This window comes from Rhagoletis zephyria, unplaced genomic scaffold, assembly GCF_001687245.7.
Source record: "Rhagoletis zephyria isolate East Lansing unplaced genomic scaffold, Rhagoletis_zephyria_1.1 Rzeph_scaffold_08136, whole genome shotgun sequence".
NCBI classification, from domain to species: domain Eukaryota; kingdom Metazoa; phylum Arthropoda; class Insecta; order Diptera; family Tephritidae; genus Rhagoletis; species Rhagoletis zephyria.
In genome coordinates, this window is record NW_016165216.1 from 14,748 (window position 1) to 26,864 (window position 12,117).

A 12,117-nucleotide genomic window follows, 5' to 3' on the forward strand; every position below is an offset into this window, starting at 1 on the left:
ATACATATGTAAATTCAAATTAAACAACAAAGAAACGACTAAACGACTTAAGATATCAAAACACTTCTTTCCTACCTTGCCATCCTTATCCAAATCGAATTTCTTCAAGACGATCTCCACCAAATCTTTAACACCTTCATCCGGATCCTCATCCTGTGGCTGTTTGATGAGACAATTACGCAACAGCGTAAACATTTCATCTTTCGTTATAAAGCCATCACCGTTCAAGTCATAGACACGAAAGCAAAAGTTAGCGCGCTCAGCTAGCGAACCACGCAGAAAAATCGACAAGCCTGTCAACCAACCATCCAAGCGCAATGGCAAACCTTCGTGAGCGCGATCCCAACAACAAAATATGCGTTCCATTAAAATTTCTTCGGTGACAATATCGAAAGTGCTGTGCAGCAATTCGCGGAAGACGATGCGATCGACACCCTGCAAATGGGGAAGGGAGAGCAGAAAAACAAAATACATATGTATATGTACATTAGGGTGCCTCACAAAAAACAAAGTTGCGAATTTACATAGGTATTATAAAATTTATTATATTTTAAGACTTCCGCTAAAATATTTCGAAAAAAATTAAGATTTATCTACTTGAGCTTGACCGATTTTAAAATAGTACCAAAAATCGAGATTTTTATAAATAAAATTATTTTTTCAAAATATCTTTTCCAAAAAGATGGAAGAGTTAAAGCTTAAAAGATCAGCATAAAAATGTGAAGAAATTTTAACAACAATAAAAACAAATTAGATTCTTGCAGGTAACGTAAATCTTATTATTTGTCTGCAATATTTTGGCCGAAGTCTTAAAATGTAATAAATTTTACATTTCCGATGGAAAAACAGTGCCGTACCGACTTTTTTTGTACGTAAATATGTGAAAATAAAAAAATCATTGGAATTTATTGATTAGCAAAGCGATCAAAGACCGAACGAGGCGCAGTGCTGCTACCGCTTTTGTAAGTCTGCTTCATATTCATACATATGAGCAAATCCCACGAGTTTTTTTTTTTAGTGTCACTTCCTACTCTCGGCATAAAAAAGCTAAACCATTCTTCTTCCATTTTTTTTAATCAATGGAGTTCCAAAAACAGGCACAAAAAAAATAAATCAAGTATTTGAACAATTTTAACCTTAAAACGTTTACCTAGGCGAAAAAGTACCGAAATTCCTTATTTTTCCATTACCATTAAAAAAAAACCATAATGTTTGTTTTTTAATAACTTTGGGAAGTATTAAAGGCAATGGATGTCGGCATCTAATAAAACATATCTGTGAAGTTGCAAGAGTGTGCCACGTAATTAAGAAAAATGATAGCATGTAAACTATCTGTCGCAGCTATTTTGTAGTTTTGGAAATTTAACGATTTTTTAAATTTTAATAATATAAGATACCTCACAATGTAAAAATTAAATGGCGAAAATGTTCTTCTAGCCAAAACGAACGGATCTAGTGTATTATAACTAGTGTGTAACCAAATAATAAAAAAAAAAATACATTGAGTAAAAGATGACTGTGAGAAACTAAAATTCCATTTTTACAATTTTATTGCCGCACTCGAAATTCATTCTAAAATTGTTGTATACCTGAAGAAAGTAATACACATGTGCATAGGGAATACTGTGAAAAAATAAAATTTCGTTTGTTCTCTATACAAAACTGGGGATAACTGAGATAGCTGTACCTACCTCCATTTTCGACCAATGTAAGATTTGCTCATATACGTAAACATACAAATCTTACCTCGACTGTTGCATGTGGCTTTACAATTGCTGCACTCGAACTGCCGGTCGCCAATGTTTTTGCGGCATATTGACTATTCGATATAAGTTTACGATAAATTCGACATAAAGCATCTATTTCATCCCTTTAAAAAGAAATAAACATATAAGAGAGTTGAATAAGTTTTAATTTATTGAATTTTTCACGAGTCTGTAATAAAGCCTAACGATTAAAAGTTATTCATACTCATACTCGCTTGTTTCTTTGAAAATATTAGGCAGCGTGTAAAGGTCACGGGTCGTTCATATAAATCCTTATACCCCGCAACAGAACGTTATGTAATATAAAAAATGCTCCCATTATGGCAGAAGGTGTGCTCTTTCAATTGAGCTTGGTTTTGAATGTGTACAGTAATGTTGAAAACAACAAAAAATGTATTATTTATCTTTTTATGGCCTAAATGAAAGGAATATTACCTCAATAATTTTTGTTCATGTTTTTTCTAGCGACCGCCGCTGTGGTGTAGTGGTTAACAGTGCGCGCTACCACTTCGCAGCGCCTGGGTCAAGCCCTGGTCAAAGCTACATCGCAACAAAAAAATATAGAAAAAAGGGTTTTTTTTTTTTAACAGCGGTCGCCCCTCGGTAGACAATGGCAAACCTCCGAGTGTATTTCTGCCATGAAAAACAGCTTTCATAAAAAATACAATCGCCATTCGGAGTCGGCGTAAAACTGTAGGTCCCTCCGCTTTGTGTGACAACATCAACTAGAATTACATAACCGATCTATCTGCGAAACCAAAATTTTTCTAAAAATTCAGATTAAAAAGTTCAAAATTTAGATGAAAATTTGTTGAATTTTTCTACGTTCTGTATAAAGTTAGAAAGTTTGACTTATTTAGCTTCGATTAAAACATGAACCATTTTATTATAAAAAAGAATAATTAAAAAAGTTTAACTTGAAAAACATTGCAAATATCTAACAAAAAACACCATGCACTCACTTTTGATTGCCAGTGTATGTATATGAGCTCAGACTTATGCAAACAAACTGTTTTACAGTCAATGGTAACACTCCTTCTTTTCGCAATGAATCGAAAAGATTGCACGCACTGAAATCCTTTGTTATTGCTACATATCGTCACCTAAATTCACAAAGGCCCTAGCCAACAAATTTTTGATTTTACAGGAGAAGCAACAAACATTATAAAATCGGTATCAAAAACAGGTAGAGCTTTTTAAAAAGTGGCATGCAACTCCGTTGTTTGTGGTAATAACACTGGAAAATTTTTATTGAAGGTTTATTTTAATACATTCTACCAAAATCTGTGAGAAACGCAGTTTCGAAAAAGATGTTGGCTAGGGCCTTTGTCAATTAAGGTAACGATATGTATGTATGTTGAAATTAAAATTCAATACTAGATAGAAATCAACTGTTTCAAAGCAAATTTACACTCAATACTACACACGTACAAATCTCATTGCAGTAACGTGCATTTACCGGGGCGTATACGTTACATTAACTCATCACCAAGTAATTAAAAGTTACTCATACGACATGACTCGACATTGCTTAACAAAGAGTCATTATAAACTTGTAGCAAATGGGAGATAACAACATTTTCCAGTATGCTTTTCGATTTTGTTTGCATTTTTTTTAATGCTGTCGCTTTTTGCATACTTTCTCCTTTTCTTTAAGTAATTGCATATCGCTCGTTTGCTGGAAGTATCCCAAAGAGACAATTTAACGTCAGACCTTCGTTTACGTGGTGTAAAAAAATCGTCACGCTATCTTTACATTTTAATTCACAAGGAGAAACGCTTTATCCTTGCAGCTTTACTCATTTCCACCTTGTTTAGCAAATATAATAAGAAGGTCAGAAACCAAAGTGAGGTTTGATAAATTTCAAGATTATACTTTTTGAAAGCCCAATTAAAAACTTTAAAACCACTTTTCTGGCATTGTTTGATTAATGGTGTTAAGATATTCTTCCAGCAAACGACCGGATATGCCACATATGAGAGCACAATAACAAATTTACATAGTAATTCAACATTTAAACACTTTTCAACTCACTTGCTAAACTTTGTCTTTTTACGTAAATTCTCCAACAATTTGGGATTCAATTTACCGCTCAACTCGTCCATCTTGCGTTGGCGACGTCGCTTATTCGTCTGTTTGGCGCGCTGTTGTGCATTGCTGGAGTTGCGCTTGCTGCTCGCCAGAAATGCGGTAACCGTTCTCAATATACAACGGCTGGTTAGCTTTGTAGACTTACCCTTGCCAGCGCTAGCGCCACCACCTGCGGCGGGAACAGGTGACTTTGCCTGTTGTCGTGTACCATTAGATGGCCGTGCAGTGCCGTTTTTGCCGTTGACGGTTCGACCTGCTGTATTCACACTTGAAGCCGTTTGCGTTACCACTATGAGGGTGAAATACATATAAGAAGGGGAAACAGTTTTGGGAAGGTCTACTTCGTAGTGAATGAAAAAATAACATGTAGATAAAAAAAAATGCAAAAAATTGGCAAGTCAATGAAGTTAGCGGACAACAACAACAACAACAACAATACCAACTGTTAGCTAAATGCGCGTCAATCATGCAATAATGACGATAGACAGCAGACAACAGACACCAGACAATATGCTTTACACAATAAAAGTAAGGCAAAACTTCAATGCCCTACCCCACAGGCATGCAAACAAAAACTTACATATACTACATACATACATATGTATGCTAATTTTTTCATATGCATGTGAGCATAAATATTTAGTATTTCTAATCGTAAACAGTTGGAGCTTATATTGCCTGGTTTTTTGTGCGCTTGATTGATATCTAACTTCCTTTCGCGTCGAGTCGTGCCACCCTTAATATACTCGCTTAGTCGTCGTACTAACTATTTACATGTCTAGCCAGCTGCAAACGTACATTTTTGTATACATACATACATACATATAGTTCACTTAACTGCTTAAAATGCCTACTACATTTAGTGGAATTCCTTTTCCCTTAAATCACAATGCTAACTTAGCCATATGAAGACATTTGTATAGCGTGACGATTGAATGGCAGTAGAGGTAAATGATTTTATTAGCTCGATCTCGCACCTCTCCACCAACCTACGAAAAATATACATCACTCAAATATTACCGCCTAAAAATATGCAATCAGCATGTTTGAATAATACTATTAATTTGTTGATTCCATCACATGACTACATACATACATGCTTACATATGCTCATATGCATATCGTTATCCACATACATATACATATGCCCCGCAGTGAAAGCTCTGAACTGGTAGAGTAGTTAGTTCAATATGTAGCGCCGCCAGATTTTTTTCATATTCATTCTGTACTAGTCGCAATGGGGTATATTTGTTGTGCTGGGTATGCAATTATAGTTGCATGGCTATACTCAAGCCCGACTCTTGCGCCCTCGTTCGCGCACTCTGAGCAACGTGAGCAACCCATGTGCGAGATGCCGTAACCAATCCGAGTGGGGCGTTGGGTCACGGCAGAAAGAGAGGGAGCTTCGGTGGGGCCACTCCGACTTATTCGGTTTGAGGGCTCACTGAAATCTGCATCTGTGTCTGTTCACCAGTAGGTGCGACTGCAAGCCGGTGTCTGTCTTGGAGCAAGCGGCTCGCTATATAAACGCGTATTTGGTTGCGAAACCCCCGCCATCCCAGCAAAGGGTTGTGCGCTGGGTTTGGTACCCGCCACGCAAAAACCACTTCCAGTGAAGAAGCAAGGCAAAGCCCCGGATGATACCCCCCTTATGATGACGACCACGGCAAACGTTTAAAGGACTACGATTTGGAGGCCTGCACCTGGAATGTCCGGACCGTTAATGGGGAAGGTGCTTCTGCCCAGCTGGTTGATGTCCTCGTAAGGACAAAAGCTGACATCACCGAAATTCAAGAAATGTATTGAACGTGGCAAGGCAAGCAATGCCTGGGCCTTGCGATGTCTACTACAGCTGCCATGTAAAGGAGCGCAAATTCGGAGTTGGATTTGTGGTGGGAGAGAGACTACATCGCCGAGTACTGTCCCCGGTGGACGAGCGTCTAGCCACAATTCGCATGAAAGCGAGATTCTTCAACATTTTTCTCAGTTGCGCCCATGCCCCGACGGAAGATAAGGAAGAAAGGGATCTTTGGAACCACCGCCGTAAAATTCAGCCTCCACGACGAAACGTCCGGCAACGCACTGAGGCTGGTCGACTTCGCCGGTGCCCGAAAAATGGTAGTGCGCAGTACTAGGTTCAAGCATAAAAAGATTCATCAAGCTACGTGGCTGTCTCCAGATTGAAAAACGAGAAACTAAATCGATCATGTTGTAATACACGGAAGGCGTGCTTCCAGCGGCTTAGACGTACGTACACTCCGAGGCCCATACATCGACTCAGACCACTACCTTGTTGCAGCCAAGATACGCACCAGCCTCTGTACAGCAAAAAATGTGCGCCCTAATATGCAAGGAATGCTTAACGTCGAAAAGCTGCAATCACAACAGACAGCCAATGCATTCGCTACTCGACCCTCACACCTGCTCTCAGAGAGCACTCTTCAACAAACCGGCATATGCGAGCAATGGAACCACATTTCCCGCTCAATAAGTACCGCCGCCGAAAAAGTAGTCGAATTTCAGCGAGCCCGAAAGAACAACTGGTACGATGAGAAGTGTCAGGAAGCTGCAGAGAAAAATGTTGGCTTCTTTATTTATCAATTATAGTGCTGGTTTTTAAATGTTTGCTTTGACATTGCGGGAACATTCCAAGATTTCGAACTAGTCAGCCTACATAGCAGTCATATCAATTAATTTTTTTTGACTATTTCGGCTTTACGCTGTAGCGTTATTCACTTGACGTGGGCATATGTACACACAATCAAGCTCATATGGATGTAAACTTTGTTGTTAATAAACAAAAATACTTACAAACTTGTTGGCATGCAAGTACGCTTGCCAGTTTATGCGATGTATGTACATATGTTAGTTTTTTATGTTATTTGGAGTGCGCCTTAGGGTGTGACAAAATTTGGTTTTTGACATGATTTTTATGTAAAGATAATTTTTATTCTTTTTTAAAGAGGGGAAAATGATAATTGCATTTACATACGCATTTAAGTGTGAACCAGTTGGCTAACATTAAACTTGGTCTCTTTTTTATTATATATCACGTATGTCTATATGCTTGTAACAATGATAAAATTCATAGAGAAGATCACCAACTCAGTTTGAAGATATATAATGTCATAAATTTCAAAACATATAAAATTTGACGCGGTTTTTGCGAACTAAGTAAAAATACTTTTATCATAAAAAAATTTATGACAATTTGTGAATGCCACAAACATGTAAGCGGATATTATTTGAAAATTTACTCCTCTTAAATGTGGAATCGTTACGACAATCATTTTGTTTTTAGTCTCAACAATTTTTATACCCGAGCGCACTTGTGCACAAGGGTATTATAACTTTGTTCACATAACGGTTGTTTGTAACAGGCAAAACGAATCGAGATAGATATAGACAAATGTATACATAAATGATCAGGATGAAAAGAGAAATCGATTAAGCGGTGACTGTCTGTCCGTCCGTCCGTCCGTCCGTCCGTCTGTCCGTCTGTGCACACGATAACTCGAGTAAAAATTAAGATATCGTAACGAAACTTGGTACGTGTACTTCTTTCGGGCGTAGGACGCATCCGTNTCGGTAACCGTTCTACCAATTTGTACCAAACTCGGTATGGTTATTGTGCTTGCCACATAAAAGCAAAACGTTCAAAATTATTGAAATCGGACTAAAATTACGGCTTTTCATATAACGGTAAATTTTAGAAATGCTCGAAACGTCAATACTTCGAAATTTAAGGACGCTAATTTATTCAAAATTGATACACCCCGGCTTACCATGTAGCGGTAGCTTTCGGAAAGGTGAAAAGGCATATATGTAATACTTGCGCCGGGTATTTAATGTTCGGCCCCGCCCGAACTTAGACTTTCTTACTTGTTAAACATATATTTTTAAATATTTTATTTTTTATGTGTGATCGATGTTGTGATCGAAAAAATAAAAGTCATAAAATAACGGTTAAATTGGATCACAAGTATAGAAATCCAATTTCAATTTGTTTTTTTGTAAAGGTTTTGTCCCGGTCCTAATTATAATTAAACCAGCGGAGCCGGCGAACTTCGTCAGGCATAAAATCATTTTTTATTTAAAACTTTTGGACCAACAATTCACGGTCGATACTTCGAGTGACAAACTTATCTGCTCTGACTATGGTGTTTTGGATGTCTTAATGATTGATGACAGCTATTTAATTTGGTCGTAGTTTTTCTGGTAACACCATGAGCCTAAATGGTTTCTGCGAAGCCATGCAGTGTCTAGCCAACCTAACCTAATCTAACTTAAGTCCCTCTTTTAAATACATTAAGATGTTTTTAATAAATATGTTCTTTTTGTTTAATACCAATGTGTTATTATTTCATTTGACTTACTTATGTTTATATTTATATTATATTTACTTCTTTAAATAGATAAAAGCTTTTCCCAAAAATATAAGAAATATCAATTAAGCTTTCTCAATCAAAATGAAGATTCACATCACCGAAACCGATCTGTCTCAAAACCACGTTTGACATGGGATACCGGAAATGCTTTCCAAAATAAATACTTCCCCTAGAACGACTTGATACACTTATCCGAAGAAAGCCGATTTATTAAAAAACTGTTAATTATTTGATATCAAAAGAAACACCCTAATACAGACACGTATTCATATACAGTATTTACTAAAGGCCAGTATGCAGACCTCAAGATAAGAAAAAAAACTCCATATAAAATGACGTACAAGAAATGGCTAAGAAATTTTCTTAAGTCAAATTTCCTAAAGGCAGTACGCAGCTCTTAAGAAATTTGCTACGCTTTCTACTACGGTTTTCTAAACCCTTTTGCGAAAAAAGAGCACAAGACAAGCCATGTTTGCAACAGAAATACATATATGCCCGTTCCTTTATTTCTTGAGGAGAGTGTGAGGCAACAGGCTGTCACAGGCTGCGAACAATCAGATGTCAAAATTCCTTATACCATGTTCTGACCGACAACGAAAACACTTTGAAAACGAGTTTTGGAATTGTGGGCTGAAGGCTGTTCACACCGGCTGTTAGTGTTTTCGTTGACATTTCTTACATCCGCTGATTGCAGTTTTGCTACACAGATACAAAACCAAAATGTTTTTCCCACATTTTCTTTTCATTAGCAACCTCTTACTTTCATTCTTATTTTAGTTTGGCCAGCCAATTAACAATAAATAAATAAAATAAATAAATAAATACGAAATAGCGTATTAAAGATGAGAAAATACGACTTCCACTTCGATAAATAATCGAAAAAAAACTAGTGAAGACACCGATTGGAATGAGTGTAACGTGAGTTTTCAAGTAGTTTTCAGCGAAAACTCGTTTTCGTTTGACAGATTTTACATGGACGAAAACACATGTTTTAGGTCGAAAACCAGTTTTAGCAACGAAAACATGTTTTCGATATCGGTCAGAACATGGTATTAGAGACACACACAAAATAATAGCAATATTTTTCTTAACCGCTTTCTTGAGAGCTAAATACTGGCCTTAATTAATATAGTAACTCATCAGCAAAGTATTCATATAACTAACATTTATATGATAGAGATCTTAACTTTTTATAACCTTAATTTCTTCCAAACCGCCCCCCACCTCGCTCTTTCTCTAGGTACTTCCTCTACAATGCATTCAAGTGTTTGGTTTCACACTGCCATAGTTTAAAAACTTTTCTAATAGCATTAACACCATTACTTTTTGGCACGCATAACATTCACTACTTTGGCGAAACTTTTACATTAGTGCTTCGTTAACTGACTTCCCATTGGCTAGTTTCAACTATGCCGTGCCGCCAAAGGATTTCCTTCTTGAAGTGTGAAAAGCACTCGGAAGTGGTATTGTATTTTTGTTCAAGGTATTGTAGAAATTTGCTGAAGAGTGTATGAATTAATTAGCAAAGTTGAAGACCAAGTGTGAAAATAAATCGCTCAAATTGTACCGGATTAGGTAATTAAATTTGAAAGTGTTAAAAGTTTACTTGATTGGAGGAGTTCGAGAATTAAATTGCTATAAATAAATTTCGAAGTGAATGAAATAGAAAATAAATATGGGTAATTTATTCTTGTTATTGCTAACTTTATTACGACGCATAAAAATGCTGAAACGCGTAAACTTAATTTTGGAACGTAGATTACGGCCCTGTATACCGTTTTTCTAAATCCGGTAATTTTCGCAAGATATTTTCATTTTAAGCTTGCATTGTTAATGAAAAATACAAACTTAAACAGGAAAAAAATAAAAGATTTTTTTTGTAAATTCTTTTGATTTGTGTTAAAGCCTGTTCTTTTACAAAAACATCAAGCTATTAGCGAAGAAAATTGATTGATAAATAAAGTTGTAAATGGTCAAATGAAAATACGTAATAATTTCTATTCTATGAAATATGACTAGGAAAGAATGTTACTCATACGCCATGTACAATCAAATCATATAAAATTGGATAGAGACATTTTGTAAAGAAATTATTGCGCATTTTCATTTGACCATTTGCAACTTTGCTGCGAGTAACATTTTTGATGTTAAAGTTTGATTTTTTTTTCATTCATAATGCAAACTTAAAATGAAAATATCATGGGAAATTAACTGGTCTAAAAAAACAGATATAGATCCGTAATCTACGACCCAAAATTAAGTTTACGTGTCTTGGTTTTGTTTTTTGTGTGCCATTTAAGCGTTTCTACAGTGATATTATTACGCTACAGTAATAATAACAAGGCAAGAGGATTCTTCTTCAACACTACATTAATAGCACAGCTTACTTGAATATGTGGCGGATTATATATTTTTTTGGTGTCCCAAACAAAATGGCGGATCATGGAGTTTAAACAGTCAATACATTAAACTAAGTTGACGAACCTAAGTTGACAAAGTCCTTTGTTTTGATTAGATACCTAGATACGCGATTTTGCGGTGCCAATCATTTTTGATAGTAACTTGTATTCTACTAGTCAAGTCTTTTAATTTGATACCGATATTGATAGGGTTGGGAAAAATACGTAATCCGCCATTGTGTGGTGGCGGCCATCTTGGATTTACATACAATAATTTCGAATATACATAATTGTATTGTCGTCGGAAATAAAGGTATGTACCAAATTTCACAAAAAGTCAAAGCCAGGAACTGCGTTCTCTGTCGCTATACTTTTATAAACTAGTTTGATCTCTTACTTTACCATGCTTGTACGGTTCAAAGGCGTCGTATAATTTTTGCTTTTCTGCAGATACTTGAAAAATTGCACATGGGATGTTACGTTTTTCATAACTTAAAGGTCTAAAGAGGTTTCGGGCACTAGATCCCCGCAATATGTGACACGAAACGGGCAGCCTACAGCTGGGCCAACCGAGATAGCTCTCTGAACTTACTAATGAATCAAAAATACCGTAACCGTACCGTAACACTATAATATCCCACCAAAGGAAGTATAAATTATTGAAATTATTATTAGTGAGCACCATTGCATAAAGCTGAACACTTCAAACGCGAGACAAACATATTTTTTGTTACACACTGTTTAGCAGATACATATGTTGGATGTACACGAGCACTTCATTGCGTCACAAAAAAACTGCCAAAGGCAAAACACGATTGTAAATGATATATGTAAAGAATTAATATTAATGTTTTTAATAAACACACCCACAAACACCAAAAGTTTTATATTAGTCCAACTAGAAAACCTACCCATTCTCCTAAAAGTTTATTTTAATTTTTTTACTCTACTATTTTAGTAAAATTCCTTTACACTCCAGGACGCCAAAATCGAAAACCTACTTTTGCAGAAAATAAACAAAGTTCAATAGTTTCCATGGAATTCAACTACCTGCTAGTCAGCTACGCCAACACTGCAACAAATTTGAAGTTAACAAGTAGGACAAATTTTGCATCTAACAAAATACCATTAAAGGAGTTAAGGTAGGACGGAAAGCAAAGTCGATGCTTTTTTGCAGTAGCTGCCAACAGGACAATAGAATGCGAAGTAATGCAGGGCAACAAACCAAACAACGCTATTGACAAAACGAATAGCTCTCATTAGTTGCAAACTAAAAAAAAAGTACTAAGTAACTTCATAGCAGCGCTATGCTCAACAATGTATTGATTGCCGGGAAGTTAAGCCAATGAAATGAATCATTCATTACCAGTTACCAGTTGTGGTGATGTTTTAGTTTGAAATGAAAAAAGTGAACAACTGAAACACATTTATACGCTGTTATAAATCCTGTTTTAATTTCACTTTTTTAATAT

General features: G+C 36.2%; 1 protein-coding gene across 1 annotated transcript in view; it reads right to left on the reverse strand.

Moving 5' to 3' along the window:
• Positions 1 to 11,104, reverse strand: part of LOC108374790 (EF-hand calcium-binding domain-containing protein 1-like) — an 11,693-nt gene extending 589 nt beyond the window's left edge. The window contains exons 1-4 of the mRNA XM_017630811.1: positions 11,100 to 11,104; positions 3,802 to 4,147; positions 1,747 to 1,870; positions 76 to 435 (exon numbers count right to left, since the gene is read on the reverse strand). Coding sequence (XP_017486300.1) covers positions 76 to 435; positions 1,747 to 1,870; positions 3,802 to 4,147; position 11,100 — 831 coding nt within the window. The 5' untranslated portion in view covers positions 11,101 to 11,104. The remainder of the gene's footprint in view (positions 1 to 75; positions 436 to 1,746; positions 1,871 to 3,801; positions 4,148 to 11,099) is intronic.
• Positions 11,105 to 12,117: the final 1,013 nt, after the last annotated feature.